Below are 21,812 nucleotides of genomic sequence, written 5' to 3'. Positions count from 1 at the left end.
GCTGAGGTAGGAGTTAGCGAGGGGCACGAGGCGGGGAAGGCACACTTTAGCTAGTGGGAGAGCTGTGCCTTGGGGCGGGAGGATGCCTGGTGCGCTAGAAGGGGAGGAACGCGGGTCTGCCTGGATCCCAGGAAGACATGGTCTCTGGATGTTGGATTGGGGATGAGAAAAACAAATCATGACATTTTCCTTATAATGTAGTACTATGCTAAAAATCACATTTTAGAAGAATCCATGATTACAAGGAAAAGTGGGGGCAGTGTGTTAAGTTTAAAAGTGGTATGGATATTGTGATTTTGTAAAATAACTATATGTTTATAAATGTGTCAAAATGCAGTTGTGTCTAAGTTGTGTTACTGATGATTCTGCTTATGTATATTCTCTATAATATATACATACTATCTTAATGATAAAGCTTTAAAGTGGTGTTTTGGGTAGAGATTTCCCAGGGAGCTAGAGTTCCAGGGGCACATGAGGTAGGGCAGGGGGTAAAGGCCTCTCGTCCTGCCTTGTCTCCCGTCTCCCTGCCCTGCTGCCTCTGAGGCTCATGCCCCTCTCACTGCCTCCCCAGGAATGTGATAACCCCTGCTGCAATGCCGCTAATTGCACCCTGAGAGAGGGGGCCGAGTGTGCGCATGGCTCCTGCTGCCACCGCTGTAAGGTAAGGGGCCCGCCCCGCCCAGGGTTCTGACCTGACAGTCCGAGGCTCTGCAGGGGCCAACGGCCAGGATTCAGCCTCAGTCCTGGGGAAGCGGTGGTGTCAAGGTTTCAGAAACATGGAGCCAGAAAGAGCCTTTGAACAAAGTTTCCCTTTTTCTATATTTGACCTCACTGAGTTCAGATTATCCCAGAAGGCTGTGTGGGCCTCCTGGAAAGTGGGAAATTATAAAATAAAAAAAAAAGTCCAGAGAGTAGGCTTGATTTTATTTGGCGTTCATAATATTTCTCATCACAGTTTTGATTAACATTAAGGGATTGCTTGTTAGGTGCCAGGCACAGTGCAGAGAATTTTATGTGTGTCATTTCATTCAGTCCTTATAGAACACCTATGGGGTTTATGTTAATATCCTCAAGATCCAGAGACTGAGGCTCAGAGGGTATAAGTGACTTCTCCAGGGTTAAACAGTGAGGAGGGGGCTGAACCTGGTTTCTCTGACTCTGGAACCCACATTCTTAGTATTGATTAGAAGAGCACACCATTTTTACCACTGATGTTACTATAGGTCTGCATTCTCTTATCTACAATTCTGAAATTCAGGAAGTTCTAAAAACTGAAAAAAAAATTTTTTTTAACTCATTTGGTGGCAAAATTGGATCTGAATTGACATGAATCTAATTATAGTCTTTTTAAAAAATCACACTTAAAGCAAATAGTGTATTTCATTGCAAAAACATTAGTGTATTTGATTATAAAGTATAATCCTAGGCCGTGATGCTGGGTTATGTAATATACATATGTCATGTGTATGTATATATAGAGAGATATACACATATACATATGTATGTACATCTGTGTAATGTCTGCTCTCTCAAATCTGTGAAGCCTGGGGCCCATCTGGTCCCAGGGTTTTAGATCGGATCATGGACTGTGCTCAGGGCTCATTATGTTTCCCATACTGTTGAAGTGCTTTGTTAGAACATTCTTTCTAGCATGAGCTTCTAGCAATAACCACGAGAGGGTTATTTTCCTCATGCACGCATGAGAAAGTGCATGAACAGAGGTCTGCGGCCTAAGGGGCTGGGATTTGAACCCAGGCAGACTGGCTCCAGGGTTGGTGAGTCTTTTTCCCCTCCAGTCTGCTCTTGGGTGGGGAAATGCATCCGAGGCCACCCTTGCTCTGAGACTGTCAGCAAGCTGCTCAGCTGGCCCGCTCCCACCTTCCCTCCTGGGATCCCTCGTGGGTGGTATGGAGGCACCCAGGAGTGTGGCAGGGTGCTGTTCTCAGACATATGTCTCTTTGCCTGTTCAGGGGAACTCCCATGCCGTCTGTTTCATTTAAGACAGACCCGGCATCCTTCAGAGAGGCTGTGCTGTGTCAGGTCAGGGTCTCAGGCTGAGGCCTGAGAATGAACGTGAGAGCACTCGTCTCCGGGTCCAAGGATTTCAGCTTGGATCTTGGAAAGGCTTTCCCTGCAGAGAAGTATGTGGGAAAAGATGAGCCCAGGAGTCTGAGATCTTCATTTCCAGCCCTGTGTGTGATTGGGGGCAGCCTATTACCCATCCAAGCCTGAGTTCTTTATCTGTAAGATGGGAAGAGTACTAATAACACTGACCCCACCCAGGGAGGCTGGAAGACTCGAACAGAAACTCAGACTTTACCAGTTGCCCAAGGTGTGCTATTTGATCAGGTTATTTCATCAGCAGAATGGGGCAAATAGCAGTATCTAGCTCATGGACATTGTGAGGATCTCATGAGATGAACATGTGCAACATACTTGGCCTGGAGCTTGACTCGGTAATGTGGGTGTATTATTGCCAGAGTGCTTGTGACTTCAAAGATGCATGAATGCTAGTTTGTGTGTGTGTGTGTATGTGCGTGTCTGTACATATATACTAGTGGGCTTTGCTCTTCTGCCACTTACTAACCATGAGACTTTGAAGACATGCCTCAGATTTCATCATCTATAAAACAGGGATAATTATATTACATAGGACTGTCATGAAGATTAAATGAAATATTATTTGTACTGGGCATTTAAGTAGGAGCTCCATAAAATAGCTGTTATTACTAAAGCACTTAGTGAACTGTAAATAGTTGCATAAATATTATTTCTTACATGATTCTTAAGACTGCTATGTAGAGTTAACATTTGTAAAACCACCTTGAAACTAAGTGTTAGATGTTTCCTGTTAGATGATTTATGGTGGTTTAAGCTAGTGAGGTCATATGAAAAGTGCTCTGAAATAATGGTAAGGGGAAATTCTGTTCCATGGGAGTGATGCTTATGAGCCCTTGCTGGGAGGATTGAGGACAGGTGGGAGATTGACTTTATCCCCCCTTTTTTGTTCCTCGGCTCAGCTGTTGGCCCCAGGCACGCTGTGCCGTGAACAGGCCCGGCAATGCGACCTCCCGGAGTTCTGCACGGGCAAGTCCCCCCAGTGCCCCACCAACTTCTACCAGATGGACGGTACCCCTTGTGAGGACGGCCAGGCTTACTGCTACAATGGCATGTGCCTCACCTACCAGGAGCAGTGCCAGCAGCTGTGGGGCCCTGGTAAGGCGCTCCCCAGGGAGCGGACCACCCTCCTGCCACTCCACTGCTTCCTAGCCAGCCTCCCCCTTCAGACACTCTGGATTGCTTGGAATCAGGCTTTAAAAGAGCATCTCCAGATATTACCTTTTTTAATCCCCTTGCCTCAAGGTAGACTTTCAATAGGAGGCAGTAGACAGTGTTCTTCCTAGTTTCTTGATGCTTTAAATTCTCACAGTGAGTGAATGGATAAGAATAATCCAATAAAACAGGTGGAGGATAGAGCTGTGAGCAAAGTGTCAACTATGAGATGGGATTTTTTTTTTCATGTATCGTATTGGCAAAGACTGAAGAATTAATATGATAAGTTGGAATGATAATACTGTAACAAGAACTATAGTAATATAGTTGTGGAGAAAACCATATTATACATGTGGGGGAACAGATGTGTACAACCCCAATGGAAAGCAATTTGGAGATACCAGACTTTTAAGTGCACCTATCATTGGACCCCTCCATACTACTGCTTAGGGATGTGTCCTACCTTTGTATTTGGCCAAGTAGATTTACAAGGATATTTATTACAGCATTGTTAGAGCAATAACAACCCATAAATCCTTCAATAAATCCTAGCAGTTAAGGTAATTCTGGTTCACGCATACATTGGTACTCCATAAGCTGAATAAAAGGATGCAGCTCTGTATGTACTATGTAAAAAAAAAATCATGTGAATAGACTATGCTGCCACTCTTTAGACTATGCTGCCACTAGAGAGAGATTATCTCTAGAAGATACACAAGAATTGTATCTAGAAGGTAGAGATAAAATTATCTTTAGAAAATACACTATTAATTGATTGCTTCTCCAGGCTTTAGGGATGTAGGAACTGGAATGACTAAGTAGAAAAAACTGAAAGACATATTTTATTCTTAAAAATCTTCTGCAGGTATTACCTTTATTTAAAAAAGAAAAAAAAAAAAACATAACAAACACCTGAAATGAGACAGGGCTTCTTCATGAGAAAGAAGGCTTAGCACACAAACCTCCCATAGATATGACACCTCAATAAAATGTAAAGAACTGATATAAAACCTTTTTTTATGAGTAGGTCTTGAGAAGGTGGGGGTGGAATAACAGGGGTAAAGAAAAGGCTGAATATTCCCTCCCACAAAACTTCCTTAACTTCCTGATTTTGCCAAGGGCTAGCTCTGTCCTTTGGGGGCTTCTGACTCCTACTAAAGTTGGCTAGTGTGCTAATAAATGTTTCTTGCCCACCCAGGAGCCCGGCCTGCTCCTGATCTCTGCTTCGAGAAGGTGAATGTGGCGGGGGACACCTTTGGAAACTGTGGGAAGGACATGAATGGAAAACACAAGAAGTGCAACATGAGGTGATGACCATAAGGCAGACCCCATGAGATGAGGATGAGAAAGCAAGTCCTGCTCTTTCGTCACTCCTGCCCACTCATCAGCTTGGCCGGCCCTAGAGCAGGCCCTTAAGTAAATCTCTTCCAGGCCCTTTCGACAATGCAACATTCAGCCCTAAGGAAGTCAGAGAGAGGGTGTGGATGCAATGCTTCCTAGAAGACTGGTCACATTTCCTTTTGGGACCTTCTTATACTAGGGCAGCCCATCAGCCCTCTTGAGTCATTTCCGCAGGGTACTAATTACACCCTCATCTGAATAGCCTGTCATTCACCCAGTCATTCATTCATTTCAACCATCCATCCACCTACCCACCCATTCACTATCTATTGTGGATTTACCATGTGCCAGACACTGGGCTGAGTACATGGAACTTAACAGGATAGTGTAATAATGGAAATATGGTGGGAGCCACCTAACCCACCTTAGTGGGCTGAAGTGGTTTCCCAGAGGAAGTTATGCTTAAGCTGCAGTCTGGAGAAAGTATCTATTTGAACAGGATGAGGAATGGTGCTGATACATGGGAGAGTGTCCCAGGCAGAGAAATGAGTAGAGAAAAGCTGGTGGTAGGAAGAATTGATAGCAACTTAATAAAGTATAATGTTGGGGTGCAGTATGGGGAGGCCTGCTACTGAAAAATGAGCCTGGTTAGTTGAGCAGGGACCAGATCATGAGAAACCTTGAGTACATGGCTAGGGGAGTTTGGACTTTGGCTTGAGAGCAGTTTGGAAATTAGGCCCTTGTAGGGCAAGTCTGGAGCAGGGAGATCAGTTTCCTAGTGTCTAGGTGAGAGAGGATGGTGGTGTGAACTTGAGTTGGTATATAGGACGGAGGAGGGAGGTTTGGGATGACACCAGGCTTCTTCTGGCTGCAACACCTGAGTGCTTGGGGGGGGGGGGTACAGAGAGCACAAGGGGTTAGGTGGCTCAGGTCAGGCAGTTGTTCTTGCGGTAAAGAGGACTTCCCAAGGCCAGCCCTCTGGCTACATCTGCTTGGGAATAAGGATGTAGCATCCTATCCCTGGTCTAAGACCACACAGAGGAATTCTGGCTGAGTCCCTACAGCACACTCATTGCGTTTCGCCTCTCTGCCGTACAAACCTGCTGTCCCAGTCGAGAAAGATTGAAGCTCTTTGGTGTCCCAGCTCTTCCCTGTCTCTGATTCCATCTCCTTCCCTCTCCTCTCTTGGGCTCAGAGATGCCAAGTGTGGCAAGATTCAGTGTCAGAGTTCCGAGGCCCGGCCCCTGGAGTCTAATGCAGTGCCCATTGACACCGTCATCGTGATCAACGGAAGGCAGACCCGATGTCGGGGCACCCACGTCTACCGAGGTCCTGAGGAGGAGGGTGACATGCTGGACCCCGGCCTGGTGATGACCGGTACCAAGTGTGGCCATAACCACGTAAGTTCCTTCCTCCAGCCTCACTCAGCCTCTGGGTTGCAGAGGGCAGTGATTGAAGTGGGAGTCTAGGGGAGGATGCCTGGGTTCAAATCCCAGCTTCCCCAACCTCTCTAGCCCTATGGCTTGCATTCTTTATAGAGCATGTTATTAAGAGCAAGACCCACCCCCATAGAATTGTATGGATTAAATGAGATAATCCCTGTAAACTGTTTAGAAGGATTGGCTATTATATCTCTTTTATCCCCATCATTAATTATCATATGAATTATGAAATGGTCTAAACTAGGAGTCTGGGAAGCCTGGGCCCACTATCTAAGAGTTAACACATCTGAAAGCACTCGGTGTAGTACCTGGCACAAAGTAAACAGCTATCACTATGGTCATTATCTTTAAGTATAATATTTAAATTAGTACATATTAATATACAATTAAGCAATTAACATATAACCAATATATAGTAATATAGAATGAAATCAGACATATTTATTATATGGGCTTCCCAAGTGTGGCACAGTGGTAAATAATCTGCTTGCCATTGCCGGGAGATTCAAGAGGCTCGGGTTCAATCCATGGGTCAGGGAAATCCCCTGGAGAAGGAACTGGTAACCCAGTCCAGTAGGCTTGCCTGGAGAATCCCATGGACAGATGAGCCTGGTGGACTACAGTCCATGGAGTTGTAAAGAGTCAGACACAACTTAGCAACTGAGCACGCACACATGCACATTATATTATTACATTTTCTTAAAAAGTAGTATTTGTTGTTTTCTCCCTCATCGCAAGAGAAATAGCAGAACTTAGTTAATTGCCATCCTGTCCTCGACTCTTTAGGTTTTTTTTTCATGATAATAGCCTGAAGCAGGCTGCCTTTTGGACTCCCACATGTTCTGAATGCAAAATCTCAGTCTCCTAATTGCCAACCAGTGTCCCTTCTGTTGTACTGACTGGTTTCTTCTCATTACAGATTTGCTTTGAGGGGCAGTGCAGGAACACCTCGTTCTTTGAAATGGAAGGCTGTGCGAAGAAGTGCAATGGCAACGGGGTACGCACACTGGGGGTTCTGGAGCTCCTCTGCGATGATCTCCATGAGGGCAGGCGCTATGGGAGGCAAGAGCTCTCTAGGGTGCTGACACTTCTTCCCTGCCCTGCCCTTGCTCCAGGTCTGCAACAACAACCAGAACTGCCACTGCTTCCGGGGCTGGGCCCCACCCTTCTGCAACACGCCGGGCCAAGGGGGCAGCATCGACAGTGGGCCCATGCCCCCCGAGAGTGAGTGGCTGGCCTGCGTGGTTCCTGCCCTGCTTTGTGAGGAGGGATGGGTGGTATAATGCAGAGGAATGATAAGTCAGCACTGTCGTCCTGATTTTTATAGATGAGAGAACAAGAGGGGCTGAGTGGGAGGAGTGGCCCAGGCTAGTGGCCTGGTGTGGGGCCCAGCTCAGTTGCTCTTCCTCTGCCTCTGTCCCTTCTGTTGAGGAGCCTGTTCCTGCTCATAGAGAGATTAAGACAGACCACGGGTTATTGAATAACCCATTCTATCTGGGGGTCAGTGGTAGCAACTACGCCTTCTCAGTCACTTAAAATTAATCATGAACCTAGGTCACATTATAGTGACTCAGATGCCCTTTGATGGACAAAGCTTAAAATGAGCTAGAAACTCAGAAATGTATTTCAGGGATTCTAGCTCTTTGGTTTCCAAACTTGAAAAAAATAATAAGAAAAAAAAATTTTTTTTTTTTTGAGCAAAATCTTTCAAGGAAGAAACCTCAATATGTAAAACAGTTAAAAGTAGTGTTTCACTGATCTATATATATTTTGTACATTTAGATTTATAATTCATGAGAACATTGAGGTGAGTTTGGTGAAACCAAATGTGAAATTGTGGATTATGTGTGAGACTTCTAATCTGAGATCAATCTATATGTCTCAGTGTTTTGTGGTTGCTTTGTGTCCAGGAAAATCATGATTTAGGCAGAAAACAAGTGGTAAATAATAATAGAGCTGGAATAATAGAGCTCCTTGCCTTATATGAAAAGGAATGCTTTTCAATTAAACTGAAGTAGCTGGAGAAATTTTACTGTGAAGTCTCTGCCAAGCAAGTTGACCTGATTATTGAAGCTAGTAATAATATTAGTGACTTCACAGTGGGATATAGTATGTGTTTTTTTGTTATAGTTTTTAAGTTAAAATAAGTAATACAAGGTAAATGAAAATCAAGGATCTGAAGAGTATCTGGAGCATATTATTTGAAATCCTCTACTGAAGCTCCCTGTAGCTCAAATGGTAAAGAATCTGCCTGTGAGACAGACGACCAGGGTTCAGTCCCTGGGTTGGGAAGTTCCTCTGGAGAAGGGAATGGCAATCCACTCCAGTATTCTTGCCTGGAGAATTCCATGGACAGAGAAGCCTGGCGGGCTACAGTCTGTGGGGTCGCAAGGAGTCGGACACGACTGAGTGACTAACAGAGCAAGTGAAGCTCCAGCTGCTTCTAAATCTGCCACTTGGGTTCTGTTTCTGGAAGGCGCTGGTCCTGTGGTAGCTGGAGTGTTTTCAGCCATCTTTGTGCTGGTAGCCCTGATCCTGATGTACCGCTGCTGTAAACAGAACAACAAACCGGGCTACCTCAAGTCCTTAGCCCTCCCTTCCAAGCTGAGGCAACAGTTCAGGTATGATGGGGTGCTGTGAAGGACTTGAGGTCTACTTGGGGGTCACAGCTTTCTGAAAGTAGTGCTTGGTTTTAGAAAAAGAAGGTGGTGGTGGTGGGTCTCATTTAGGTGGAAGGCAAATGCCCAGTGCACGTCACCCTCTCCCCTTCTGCTACGCTCCATGACCACGGCAAACATTACTACCTGATTTTTATTGTAAGTCAGCTTGATTGAGCCTGGTCATCACTTCCGAAGCCTTCTCAGCAGAATGCCCCAACCAATTCAAGCTGGAATGTGAAATGAAATCTATCCTGTATCTAATGGATTTCCTCCCCATCTTAGAGCCCAGAAAGTGAGGCAGCAGAGGAAAACTGACTAGCTCAAGTCAATCACAGAGGCGGCTAGACCTCAGCTCAAGACAGAGAGTAATTTTTGTCTTAAGTAATTCATTCCTGTGGATGTTGAAACTGTATAGTCTTCAAGTCCTCTGTTATAAATCATACCTTTTCCAGAGGAGATTTTTAAATCCCAGGTCCTCCTGGAATGATGCCTGAGGGAGATTGGGTGATGGCTGGTAACATCCTTGTCTTCTTGGGGGAGAAAGGTTTTAAAAGGGTGAAGAAAAGATACTGAGGCACACTGTACTGTGTATGAGGCCAACTGTCTTTCCTTGGGAGTTTTCCACTGGCCACTGTCTCCATGCCGAGGGAGCTGGGCTTCAGGAGGGCCAATCCCACTTCCGCCAGAGCAGATTCAGGGAAGACTGAGCTGCTGGCTGGCCACACCTGGGTCAGAGCGGACTCAGGCAATGACCTTCAGCGAACAGCCTGTGCCTCTCTTTCCTTGTTACTAGCTGTCCCTTCAGGGTGTCTCAGAACAGTGGAACAGGCCATGCCAACCCGACGTTCAAGTTGCAGACACCCCAGGGCAGGCGAAAGGTAAGGGCTTTGCACCATGAACTTTGCTACTTTGACCTTCTCTCTTAGGACTGTGCTAGACTTTCCCTTAAGCACCTTGTGGGCCCCTTGGGATTGGTAATAAACGACACTTTCTTGGCCTGAGAGATGGTCAGCTGGTTCTACCATCCCCTTATGACTTAAAAGTTGCATCTGACCTCTGGGATCCGAGGTCTTTGTTCGTGCCAGTGGGACACCCAAGTTTTTAAGTGCATTAAGGGTTCCTGTATCTCAGGCGTTCCTCGTCTTATGCATACAGGTGACCAACACTCCTGAAACCCTGCGGAAGCCCTCCCAGCCTCCTCCCCGGCCCCCTCCAGACTACCTGCACAGCGTGTCACCACCTGCGCCATCGCCAGCACACCTCAGCAAGGCTGCTAGAAACTCCCCAGGGTCCAGACCATCAGTAGAGAGGAAAGAATCATCCAGGGGACCGCCCCCAAGCCGGCCAGTGCCCCCTGCACCTAAGTGCGTCCTCTCCCAGGTAAGTGGCTTCTCAGCAACCCTGGATCAGGAGCAGCACTTGTCAAGCCATCAGCCATGAGGAATGATGGAGGCTGGGAAGAGAGCTTGCTGAGTCCTGGGCTGGCTGCCTTTTCTGCATTCTGGTCCATATTGGGCACACAGAGTGTGGGGTGATGCGATGGGGAAATATGCTACAGGGACTTCCTCCCTGGTTGGCCTCCTCTGTGACAGCCAGCGCCCATCTTCCACCCCAGATATGCATGTGCAGTCAGTGTTTCAGTTCCCCATGGTCTTTTCCTCTCTGCTAGGCCTTTGCAAATGCTGTTTCCTCTGCCACATACACTTTGCATCAACATCACATGTTCATTCTTAGATTTCCTGTTAAATGCTGCTTCCTCCAAAAAGCCTTCTCTGACCCCCAAGCCCAAGTTTGGTGTCCCTGCATGTCTTTCATCATAGTACTTATTCCACCAAGTTGTGCCAATCAGTACCTTGCACTAGTCGGAAAGTCTTCCTGAGGGATGTAGGGTGATGCTTTGCTCATCTAGGGGGCAGGTCAAGGGGCCTGGCCTCTGGGAGGGGTGGGCAGGGTCTGGGCTCTCCCCCCATCACTGGTGTTCTTTAGAAGCAGAGCCATCTTCCCCAGCAGTCTGTTTACCCGGCGTGTCTGTGTTCTGATGGCTCTAGCTACACCTTCCGGCAGGAGTTCCTACAGCACAGACACAGATGTTAGGTGGTGGCCAGGCGTGGTGCCTTCCGAAACCACCTGTGTTTTACCCTCAGTTGGGGTAGGGGACTTGCCCATTTTCCTCCTGGGGCTGTTGTTCTTGGGCATGGTCCAGGGGGCCCAGGCTGTCCCTGCCCCTAAGGACTGTGGTTGGCTCCAGGTCCTGGGGTCCCTGGGACATGGCAGCATCATGGTTCAGCAGAGCCAGGAGCAACAGGTTTGGTTCTCTGATGATGCAAAGCTGCTGCAAGTGCATGCTCCGTTGCTCAGTCACGTTCGACTCTGTGACCCTGTGGACTGTAGTCCACCAGGCTCCTCCGTCCATGGAATTTCCCAGGCAAGAACACTGGATCGGGTTGCCATTTCCTTCTCCAGGGGGATCTTCCCAGCTCAGGGATCTCCCGAATCTGGCAGGCAGATTCTTTACTCCTGTGCCACCTGGGAAGCCCTGCAAAACTGCTGCTCTCCCGTGTTTCTCATCTGGGGCAGGAGTGGGATAGGAAATTCCATACAGAAAGAGAAAAGAAAGACTGACAGGGAGAGAAGAGGCAAGAAGTGGGAGGAGAGCAGAGGACAGGGAGAGTGCTGGGCTCCTTGGGCAACTGTAACCGACACCAGAGTCTGGGGGTGGGGTGGTGCCGAAACCACAGACTGCTTAATTCCTGACAGTTTTGGAGGCTGGAAGTCCAGCAGGTTTGTTTTTTCTGCGGCAGCTCTTCCTGGCTTGCAGGTGACTGCATTCTCCTGTGTCCTCGTGTGGTCTCTCCTCTGTGTGTGTGTGCCCCGATGTCTCTGTGTGTCCGCAGAGACAGTCACATTGGATTAGGGCCCACTCTAAGGGCCTCATTTCAACATAATCACCTCTTTAAAGGCTATGTCTCCAGATACACTCACATTCTGAGACACTGGGGGTTAGAATGGCCCCCACATGTGAGTTTTGAAGGCCACAGAAGGAGAGAGAAAGGGACTAAGAGGGGAGAAAGCAACCATGCGCAGACAAGGGTGTGAGGGGAGAACAGAGGAGGAGGGAGGGAGGGGGCAGTCCACTGAGACCAGTGTTTCAGAAAATCTCGCACTGGAGGCTTGTTGAATGGAGATGGCTTCAGCCTGAGCCCAAGGTGCTGAGCAATAGGTTGGGGGAGGGGCTGGGTAGTGGACTCCAGCTGCAGGGAGCCCTGGAGGCTGCTAGCAGGAATCCAGAGCTCAGAAGGCCCCTCGGCCAGTGGCAGGTACCCCAAAATATACACCTCAAGCATGGCTTCAGGCCCAAACAGGGATTTCTCAACAGTGCTGAGGGCAGGCGGCAGGGATTCAGTCTGGGCAGATGCTTTCCTGGGACCCGTCCGAGGACTGAGTCTGCTGCCCTCAGTTTTTGTTTGGGGGAGCTGTCCCACAGGGTTGGAGGGGCCAGGCCAAGGGCACGGTTTGTAAGTAGAGTAGCCAGGACTTGCACCTAGGGCTGACTCCAGACCCTTCACCACCCTGTGTGTCAGGCCCTGGGTAGGCTCTGGGGGCATCCACACTCTCAGGTCTCAGCTCCACCACCTCCTAGCCTGGTGACATGGACCACTCTTGAGAGCTGGTAGGCAAAGCTTTATAACCTCTTCTGCTCTCTCTGCACATGTGTGTGAACTTCTACTTTGTACCTGGCACTGGTGAGCAAAGCAGAAGCCATTTCTGCCTCCTGGAGCTGACAGCCTGCTGGGGAAGACACTGGTATGTGTGTAGTTACAGTAGTGGTTAGTGCTATGAAGGAGAGGTTCAGCTTGCTTACAAAGAGAGTTATCGGGGACTTGATCTAGTCTGGAAAATCTGGGAAAGCTTCCCTGAGGAGGTGACACTGGAGCTGAAACCTGAGGGGTGAGCAGGAGTTAGCAGGCTGTGAGGGGCAGGAGAGGTTCTTGGACCAGGGATCTGCTGGTAGGGAAGCTTTTTGATAAAGAGAGCCCACAGATAGAAGGAGCTTCAGAGCCCCTTTGCCTGGGGCCCAAGGGGCTATGATAAGAAGCTGGAGAGCCAGGAGAGGCCAGACTGTGCCTTGGGCCTGGATTACAAATTGGATTTGCATTCAGTGGGAACAGGGGGGCAGTGGTGGGGTGTGGGTGATGTGATCAGATTTGCTTTGGGATCTCTCTTTGGGCTACATTTAGGGGAGAGGGAGGCACAGTGCTTAAGAGAGGGTTGAGAGATGTTTCTGGGGCTATTAATCTTCCTTTTTTTTTAAAAAACCTGGGTGAGGATTATGTTAGTGTATTCACTCTGATAATTCATTTGGTTGTATATTTATGACTCATGTTTTTTATGTATATTACACTTTAATTAAAAAGTAGTTTTAAAAACTGAAAGGCCCACTCTGGTGGCATTTTGTCAGAGGGGGATGAGGCTGAGTACACAGACATTATCAGTTACAAGGTTTAAACTATGTCCGGGGAGAGGCGATGGTAGCATTGACAGGGTGAAGCCCCATGAGGGGTGTATAGAAAGGAAAATAGACAGGACTTGGGCAACAGTTACTGCTAAGCGTTGGGAGGGGATGATCCCTGCCTGCACAGCTGCCCAGTGTCTGGTTTGGTTTGTGCAGCTTGACTGACAGAGGTGCTGCTGCTGTGGATGGCGCATTGGGCCAGAGCAGTTCAGGGACTGTTTCCACCCCAGAAAAACAGTGTTGGGTGAGGCCTCCGGTAGAGCCGAGCTGGGCTGGAGCAGACATGGCCAGTGGCACGACCCTGCACGGGGATGCCCAGTGTTGCCATGCTGAGGAGGTTCCTGCCCAGATCACCTCTGTTAGCATGTGTGCACGTGAGCACACACACACACACAAACACAAAAATTGTTCATTTTGCACAGCAAGCAGCCAAGGGAGCACAGCATTTCCCCACTGCACCCTGACATCTGCACCCAGCTGTTGCTTCCGCCAGAATGTCTCTGTCCTGGCCTCCAGGAGCCACTCTGGTTTGGCAGCTGTCTGGCCTGGAAGCGTGTGGGATCTCTTGGTCCTTAGGGGAAGGAATGGAGCCGGACGGTGTGGTTTTTTGGTCCCAAGAATCTGCTGCTCTTATTCATTTCTGCTCCCAGTTTTCTGCTGACTGAGAAGCTTCTTGCAGAAAATCTCTGATTTACTCCCACCCTCTTCCATGCTTGCCATTTAGCCATTTTTATGCTCGCTCATGACCTTCTCAAGAAGGGGAACCATCCAGGTCTGCAGGCCCTGAAACCCTCACTTGTGGAATCAGCTTCTCTTGTACCAGCCTGGGGATCTGTGGGTGGTGGCATGGTCCAGTCTTTGCCCCTTAAAATTTGTTTTTTGATCACAGAAGAAATACAGTTATTTAAACTTTTCTGACTAGTGCAGAGTTTTATTATTTTTTTTTCAACTAGTGGATGTTGAGTGCTCACTGTATATGAGGCCCTGTTCAGGAAGCTTGATCTGTATCCCTGAATCAGACAGAAAAGGACCTCTGCTCCTCTTTCTGGTCTAGTGGGGAACAGAGAGAGAAAATAAAAAATAAGGGAGTATACTATGGTGGGATGGGGCAAGTGATATATACCAAGAAAAAAAAGTAGATTAGGATAAAGGGGTCTGGGAATGCTGAATGAGGGGGTGGTGCAGGTTTTTAAATCCTATTCCCTTTTATTTTTATTATCTAAAAAAATCTGGCTGCCCCATGGGGCATGTCGTTCCCCAACCAGCGATTGAACCTGCACTCCCTGCAGTGGAAGCACAGAGTCTTAACCACTGAACATCCCAGCTGTGGTAGTTGGAGTCTTTAGAATTTGCTATATATAGTATCATGTCATCTGCATATAATGACAACTTCACCTCTTCTTTTCCAATTTGGATACCTTGTATTTCTTTTTCTGGTCTTGACTACTGTGGCTAGGACTTCCAGTGCTATGTTGAATAGAAGTGGTGAGTGTGGGCATCCTTGTTCAGGATTGTAGTTGGGAAGGCTTTCAGCTTTTCACTGTCAAGTATTATGTTGGCTGTGGGTTTGTCATAAATCCCTTTTATTATGCTGAGATATGTTCCCTCTATACCCACTTTGGTGAATTTCTGTTATGAATGAATGTTGAATTTTATCAAATGCTTTTTCTTCATCTATTGAGACAATCAGTGGTTTTTGTCTTTTCTTGATGCGTATCATATTAATTGATTTGTGTATGTTGAACTATTCTTGTGACCCTGGGATGAATTCAGTTTGGTCGTGATGTGTGATCTTTTTTATGTGTTGGATTCAGCCTTTTAATATTTTGTTAGGGGCTCTTGCATCTACATTCATCAAAGATATTGGCCTGTAATTTTCTTTTTTGATCTTTGTCCGGTGTTGCTATCAGAGTGATAGTGGCTTCACAGAATGACTTAGGGAGTGTTCCCTTCTCTTTAATCTTCTGGAGTTGTTTGAGAAGGATTTAAGTTCTTCTTTGTCTGTTTGGTAGAATTCTCCAGTAAAGCCACTGGTCCTGGACCTTTGTTTGCAGTTGTTTTTTTTTTTTTATTAGAGATTGTGTCTCACTTCTAGTGATGAATCTGTTCAAAGTATCTATTTCTTCCTGATTCAGTTTTGGAGGGCTGTATGTTTCTAGAAATTTGTTCGTTTTGTCTAGGTTGTCCAACTTATTGGTGTAAAATTGTTCAGAGTTTTCTCTTATGATTTTTTGTATTTCTGCAGTGTCTGTAGTTGTTTCTCCTCTTTCATTTCTTGTTTTATTTGGGTCCTCTGTCTTTTCCTCTTGGTGAGCCTGACCAGAGGTTTATTGATTTTGTTTATCCTTTCAGAAAACCAGCTCGTGGTTTTATTGATTGTTTTCTATTGTTTTTTAATCTTTGTTATTTGTTTCCTCTCTGATCTTTATTATTTCCTTCCATAAACTGACTTTAAGTTTTGTTTGTATAAACCAAACTGCTTTTTCTGATTCTTGCCCGTAGTAGGCTAGGTTGTTGAGAGTTGTCTTGTTTCCTGAGGATGGCCTGTATCACTGTGAGCTTCTCTCTTAGGACTGCTTTTGCAGCATCCCTAGATTGGGTGTGGTTGTGTTTTGCAGGGTGTGATAATTTTAAATAAGGCCATTAGGGAAGGCCTTATTGAGAAGGTAGTAAAACATGAAGGTAACGTGAAAGTACAAAGGAAAGAATTGTGCCACCCACAGACAACCAATATGGAAAATATGATTTCTTCTTTTTAAAAACTTTATTTGCACAGGTAGTATACATATATATACTCTTGTTAGAAAAAATTTGAATGTTCACTTGGACGACCCCTCTCACCATGCACAGCCCACTCTTGACCTCTGACCTCGGCTGTCAATTTGGTCTTCATCCTTTCTGACTCCCCCCACCATACCTTTGCATTTACATTGGAAAGGGACTGGGGGAGGGTGACTTGTTTCTCTAAACTGTCCTCCGCAGCTTGTACCGCGCCTTGCCATTCCTCTTGGTCATCTTTCCACCTCAGCACTTACCAGCCTACTTCATTCTTTTAAAATGCTGCGTCATGTGTCACTGTGTAATTTTAGAAATTTGTTGATGAAAATTTTAATCATTTATAATTTCTTTTGCTGTCATAAACAGTGCTTTGAGGAACATCCTTGAGGTTTCATTTCTGTGGCCCTGTGTAAACAGTTCTCTAACATGGGTAAAAGGAAGTGGAATCATGTATTTAGGTCAGAGAATGATCACTTCTAAATTGAGTATGATTTCTGATTTTAATAGATACTGCCAACTTGCTCTACAAAAAAGCTTTTATTCCTGAGCAGGTAAACATGGATGCACACAACCTGTTTTTATAAATGGGACCATTCTTTTTAAATGGTACATCCCTCTTCTCATCTGCTTTTGGCCTGTAACATACTGAGGACGTTTTCTCTTGAACGGGCGCCTCTGACCTTTGAGTGAGGCTTGTGGCTTTCTCCACAGGATCTCTCCAGGCCTCGGCCACCGCAGAAGGCGCTCCCGGCTAACCCAGTGCCAGGCCGCAAGAACCTGCCTAGGCCAGGTGGCGCCTCCATCCTGCGGCCCCCTCCCTCCGGCCCTCAGCAGACCCGGCCCCTGATGGCACCTGCCCCAAAGGTGAGTCTTCAGAAACCCCTGAGGTAAAAGCTGAGAGCAGAGGGATCCAGGGGACAAAAATATGGTTGAGAAAACTGAGCAGTTCATGCTTCTTGGGTAAGGCTGAACTTCCAGAACAAAAGCCAAGCACAAAAAGCTTAGTGTTTCTTGGTGCCTGAGTCACTGTCCCTTAAATTGGTGATATCACCCCCTGATGATAGAGATGTTTTAGTTTTACATGAAAGCTGATGTTAAGGAGGCTGAGCTCTGGTACCTTCACACCAGCTCTGCAGCTGATGAGCTGAGCGGCCCTGAGCAAGTCACTCTTGAGTCTCCGATGCCTTATCTTGAAAGAGGTTTTAGGAAGCAGCAGTAGGCAACCCCCCACCCCCACCCCGGGTTGCTGTGAAGATCAAGACAGTTAATTGCCATTAACTGCCAGCCTTTGGTAGGCTGTGCACAATGGCCTTTCCTAATATATCTCCCTCGAAGCTGATGTATTCTGTGCGGCCAGTCCTGGGGGTTGGGGCAGACGGGAGCCAGTGAGGAAGCCGGCCGACTGCCCTGTGTTCCCACGAGGCCCTGCAAACTGCAGACTGAGGCACAGCTTTGTTGAGAGGGAGCAGTGGGGATAGCGGATCAGCTGGGGTCAGGAGTGGGGTGGCAGCGCCACCATGCCTCTCACTGGAGAGCTGATGGACAAGAAGACACGTGGACAGACTTCTGTAGAAACCGTCGTTCCCAGCTGTCTGTCCCGTCTGCTCACCTATGACAAGCAAGAGGACAGCGCCCCACGATTCCATTAATCCGCACGGATCTGATGTCTCTCTCCCTCCTCTCGTTTTTCCCCAGTTTCCTGAATACAGATCACAGAGGGCTGTGGGGATGACTAGCTCGAAAATCTAGACTCGTCTATAGGGGCTTCTCCCTTCTCTTGAGGACTTTGAATACCACAGAGGAGCCATTAGCCATGGGCTCTGGAAGAAGCATGTCTGGCCGCCTCCGAGCTCCTCCTCTCCAGCTCCCCTCCTTCTGGAACCAGCGCATCTCTGAAAATCTCCTTCTCGACTCAGTGCCTCCTCGGCCTCCTCAGGGGCCCAGAGTGACTACTACCCCACGGCATCCAAGTGTTGTTTTGTGCAATATCCAGTCCCAGGTAGGAACAGGAAAGCAGAGGAGGACGAATGGCTGCTTCTCCCCCATCCACCCTCCAGCTGGGCCGTCCCCCCAGAGGTGCCAGTCCAGCTGGTGCTGGTGGTCCCAGCTGGAGCCAAGCTGGGAAGCTGGTTTCGACCTTCAGGCCAGGACTCAGCTTGGAGAAGCCATTCATCCATGTCTGAGGCGGAGGGTACACATGAGAGCTTTCTATTGCTTCTGTCTTCCTCCATGGTCCCAGGCTGGCTGGAGGTGGGCACTTAGCCTCCCTTTTAGCTCTGGGATCGACAGGTCCCTCCCACTTCCCAGGGCTTGGTCAAGGTCATAACTCCTGGCTCAGTGGTCACATGTGAACAAATCAAGCCCTCTCTTTACCACCCCCCACCACCCCCAAACCCCTACCTCCCCATATTCCCACCGGTCACTCTGACTCAGACAGGTACTATTTGTAGGCGTTTAGACAGCAGGGGGAGTGCAGCCTGGGTCCCTCTGAGCCATCAAGCCAAAGGTCGCCATCCGCTTGCCATGGTTCTTGCTTGCTCTGTTTTCTCTTTTTTGCACTTTGCAAGTGCCTCGTGCTTTTGATTTCTCTTTCCCTGCTTGGACCTGCCCAATGTGTGGTGCTGTGGAATGTGATTCCCCAGCAGTCCCGACTTCCTGGGACCTGGTGCTGTGACTTGCAGGTCAGGGTCCTGCCTGACGGTTGGCCCCGGGATTTCCTGGTTTCTCAAGAGTGATGACTGGCGTGGCCTCGGGCCATGGCTGTGAGCGCCTGGCTTTACTGTCCGTGGTTTTGTGACCTCAGCAGAGCGCAGGTCTTCCTTTTACTCCCTGCCCTGAATCTGAGCATGGTCCTCAGGGACGGCGGCAGGTGTAGGGAAGGGAGTGGATGTCCTGGGAACCCCATCTATACCCAGGCTGATCAGCAACGAGACAGGACTGTTGTCCTCTGAGCAGAGAGCAGACCTGTCTCTAGAACTTCCTAGAGAAGCAGCCTTGGTGGAACAGAGTCTGTGCTGGGACCAGCGAGACGATTCCTCATCCACTTCCTTGTGCTCTTTCCTCTGGTCCTGTCCTCCCCACAGGGAGGGGGGCTGTGCGGTGCTCTGCAGGCTGGGACAATTGTCAGAGTCACCGGCGAGGTCCTCTGGGACTGTCTCCCACCCCAGATGTGCTGGTTATCTGGGGGCTGCCCACCTCCTGCAATCAACAGATGTTTGCTCTTGAAAACCCCAGTTCAAGGAAGAGGCTTGAGCTCTCACCCCCAGTCACTAGCCCAAGGCCCCATTCTAGCTCTCCATACACAATGGGTGCTTAATCGATGTTCTGGGTTTGGAGACAAGTGGGAGATTTGGGCTGTGCACCTGGGGGACTCTTGGGGTAGATTTAGAAAGAGCTCAGGAAATGAAGTTCTCCTCCCTCAGGTAGTTAGGTAGTTGTGATGTTGGTGATATTTACACCTCTGTCTTGCTGACAAGGGTCCTGGTTGCGCCCCATACCCAATGTCCATCATCCTCACTTCCTGGTGGGGTCAGGGGACAGCCTTCCATTTAAGCATGCTACTCGAGATGCCCCAGGCCTCACGGCTGGGTCCCAGAAAATGAAAGGCTAAAACACTTCCCCCACCAAAATCACCCTTAAGCCCAATCCCATGCCTCACCAATGATCCTGTGGTTCCGTCCAGCTTTCCTCCCAGGAGGTGGAAGGCTCTGAGGTGTGAGCCTCTTGAATCTGAAATCCACCCTCCCTGGAACCAAACCGGAAAGAGACCTGGGTTGTTGCTTTCTTGTGTGTTTGTTTCCCATTATTTTAGTACCACCTCCATGTGATAAAAATTGTACTGTGAACTGGAAGATGGTTGAATTTTTAAAATCTGGTAAGACTTTTGGCAACCTGTTCTCTTTATTGTTTCTCTCCTGGTTCTGTTCAGGGAGGCGGGAGGCACCATTCTGGCAGGCCAGGGAGGCTGCCCAGGGGGACAAGACTGGCTACTGTGGCCCGCTTTTCCCCTCCTGTGTCCATGTGCTGCTTTGAGGTGACAAAACCCAGTATGGACTTAGGGAAGGAAGGACTTTACTCATAGGGATTACTGCAAGACTGGGGAAGGGAATGTTGAGTCAGGGGCACTGGGCAGTTGCTTTAGGAGAATGCTTGGGTGAGCTGAGCGGCTGCAAGATCCATAAGCATCTCACGGCTCAGAAGGAAGAGGCCTTTTATAGGAAGGAGTGAGCATGGCTGGAAAGAACCACATTCAGGGACAGACTTTGTGCTCAGCCTTTGCGGGAGGGGCTGATGCTGGCTCTGGCCGAGGGCGAGTCCATGCTCAGGGTCTGATGGAGAGGAAAGGAGCTTAACTGAGGCTTGGTGGAATGACTTAACCAGCCTTCTGTTCAGATGGAGACTATGTAAATCTTTTTAGAAGCTAACTTAGCCTCCTACCAGTTTTTCAACCCTAGACTTGTTTTCCTTAAGAGCCTGGGAGGCATCTCTGAAATGTAAACCTCAAGGGATCTCAAGGGAGCTTGCATTGGCTCTCCTTGTCTCAGTGGGTTTTAGCCCAGGCACTGGGCTCCAGTGGTAACTGCCTGCTTACCTTCGGTTCTTTTTAGCCTTGTTTACTTCTCCCTGTAAAAGAAAAGCTCCTTTCTGTCCCAGCTCTGAGAACCTTGCAGATCTTACAGTGTCTCGTTGTAGATCTTACAGTGATGTCGTAGCCCCATCCACTATGGCCATGACCCCTCTCCATCTCTTGCTGTAATCCTTTAGAACAAAGCCTCCTCTTACCCATGTCAGAATTTGTTTTTTGTTTTTGGCCGGGGGTATAGAAAACTCTCATGTTTTAAATTGGGGACTGGTTTTAAAGTCAGAGATTGCGTTAAATGTATGTACAACAGCTCTGCAGGACACCCAAGAAAACCAAGACTATGCCAACTGGAATGGTGCCTCACCCCTCCCTAGGGAACCTGGTAAAGGAGAGGATCTGTAGAATCCACGCTGAGTGCCCCCAGAGCCACCCACCCTCTCTCACCACCCACTGTGTGTACGTACGTATGTGTCTGGGATCCAGGGCAATGTGAATTTTCATTTTATTTGGGAGATTGTTCACGGAAAACAGATCCTCTTTTCTCTCATTCACCTATTAATTGTTTACAATATTTGTATATCTATGCAAAATACTTGAATGGGCCATGGTGCCTTTTTTCCTTGTTTGTATTTAATTAAATTGTCATTTGAAATGTTGGCTAGTTTGACAGCTCGTTTGTTTGTTTTCATGTTGTATTGGCTAGCCTGGATAGGATCCATCTCTCAGGACTCCTCAGAAGAGTTCCCACGGGGACCATCCACCCAGCTTGTCAGACCACTGTGGAAGAACCTGAGCCACAGAGAAGCCTGGGGTCTTGGCTTGTCTTTGCACCTGTACAAAGGCTGGTTTAGTTTAGGTCTGGGGTCACTTGGGACATGAGTGATACAGATCTACCTTGAGGATTTGTGCGGGCTTAGGCTCTTACTTAGCATTGTGATTGGTTCCTGCTAAGGGCTCAGGCATCAACAAGGGATGGTAAAAACAAACCAACGAATAAACAAGGGATGTGCAGAAGTCTTCAGCGGACTGTGTTCCCCAGACAACCTTTCCCTCTCTAGTGAAGGCTGGGCTACAGAAGACACTGGAGGGACAGGACCTCCTTGATAGCCACAACTCTCCAGAGACTGGGGCCTGGCCTGGCCCCACCACCCCCAGCACTAGAAGAACCAGTTTAATTGTTCCATGTCCAAGGAGGGCCGAGATGTAAGCATCAAGTAAACGCA

General features: G+C 48.0%; 1 protein-coding gene across 1 annotated transcript in view; it reads left to right on the top strand.

Moving 5' to 3' along the window:
• ADAM19 (ADAM metallopeptidase domain 19) overlaps positions 1 to 21,127 on the top strand; it is a 92,399-nt gene extending 71,272 nt beyond the window's left edge. Inside the window, exons 13-23 of the mRNA XM_068979279.1 lie at positions 572 to 661; positions 3,021 to 3,216; positions 4,472 to 4,580; positions 5,810 to 6,014; positions 6,976 to 7,053; positions 7,172 to 7,280; positions 8,533 to 8,677; positions 9,510 to 9,594; positions 9,872 to 10,096; positions 16,719 to 16,871; positions 17,703 to 21,127. Of these exons, the coding sequence (XP_068835380.1) occupies positions 572 to 661; positions 3,021 to 3,216; positions 4,472 to 4,580; positions 5,810 to 6,014; positions 6,976 to 7,053; positions 7,172 to 7,280; positions 8,533 to 8,677; positions 9,510 to 9,594; positions 9,872 to 10,096; positions 16,719 to 16,871; positions 17,703 to 17,756 (1,449 nt within the window). The 3' untranslated portion in view covers positions 17,757 to 21,127. The remainder of the gene's footprint in view (positions 1 to 571; positions 662 to 3,020; positions 3,217 to 4,471; positions 4,581 to 5,809; positions 6,015 to 6,975; positions 7,054 to 7,171; positions 7,281 to 8,532; positions 8,678 to 9,509; positions 9,595 to 9,871; positions 10,097 to 16,718; positions 16,872 to 17,702) is intronic.
• Positions 21,128 to 21,812: the final 685 nt, after the last annotated feature.

The sequence above is a fragment of the Capricornis sumatraensis genome, chromosome 9, assembly GCF_032405125.1.
Source record: "Capricornis sumatraensis isolate serow.1 chromosome 9, serow.2, whole genome shotgun sequence".
NCBI lineage: Eukaryota > Metazoa > Chordata > Mammalia > Artiodactyla > Bovidae > Capricornis > Capricornis sumatraensis.
The sequence above is the reverse complement of the archived record's forward strand: the minus strand, read 5'-3'. Positions and strand labels throughout refer to the sequence as shown.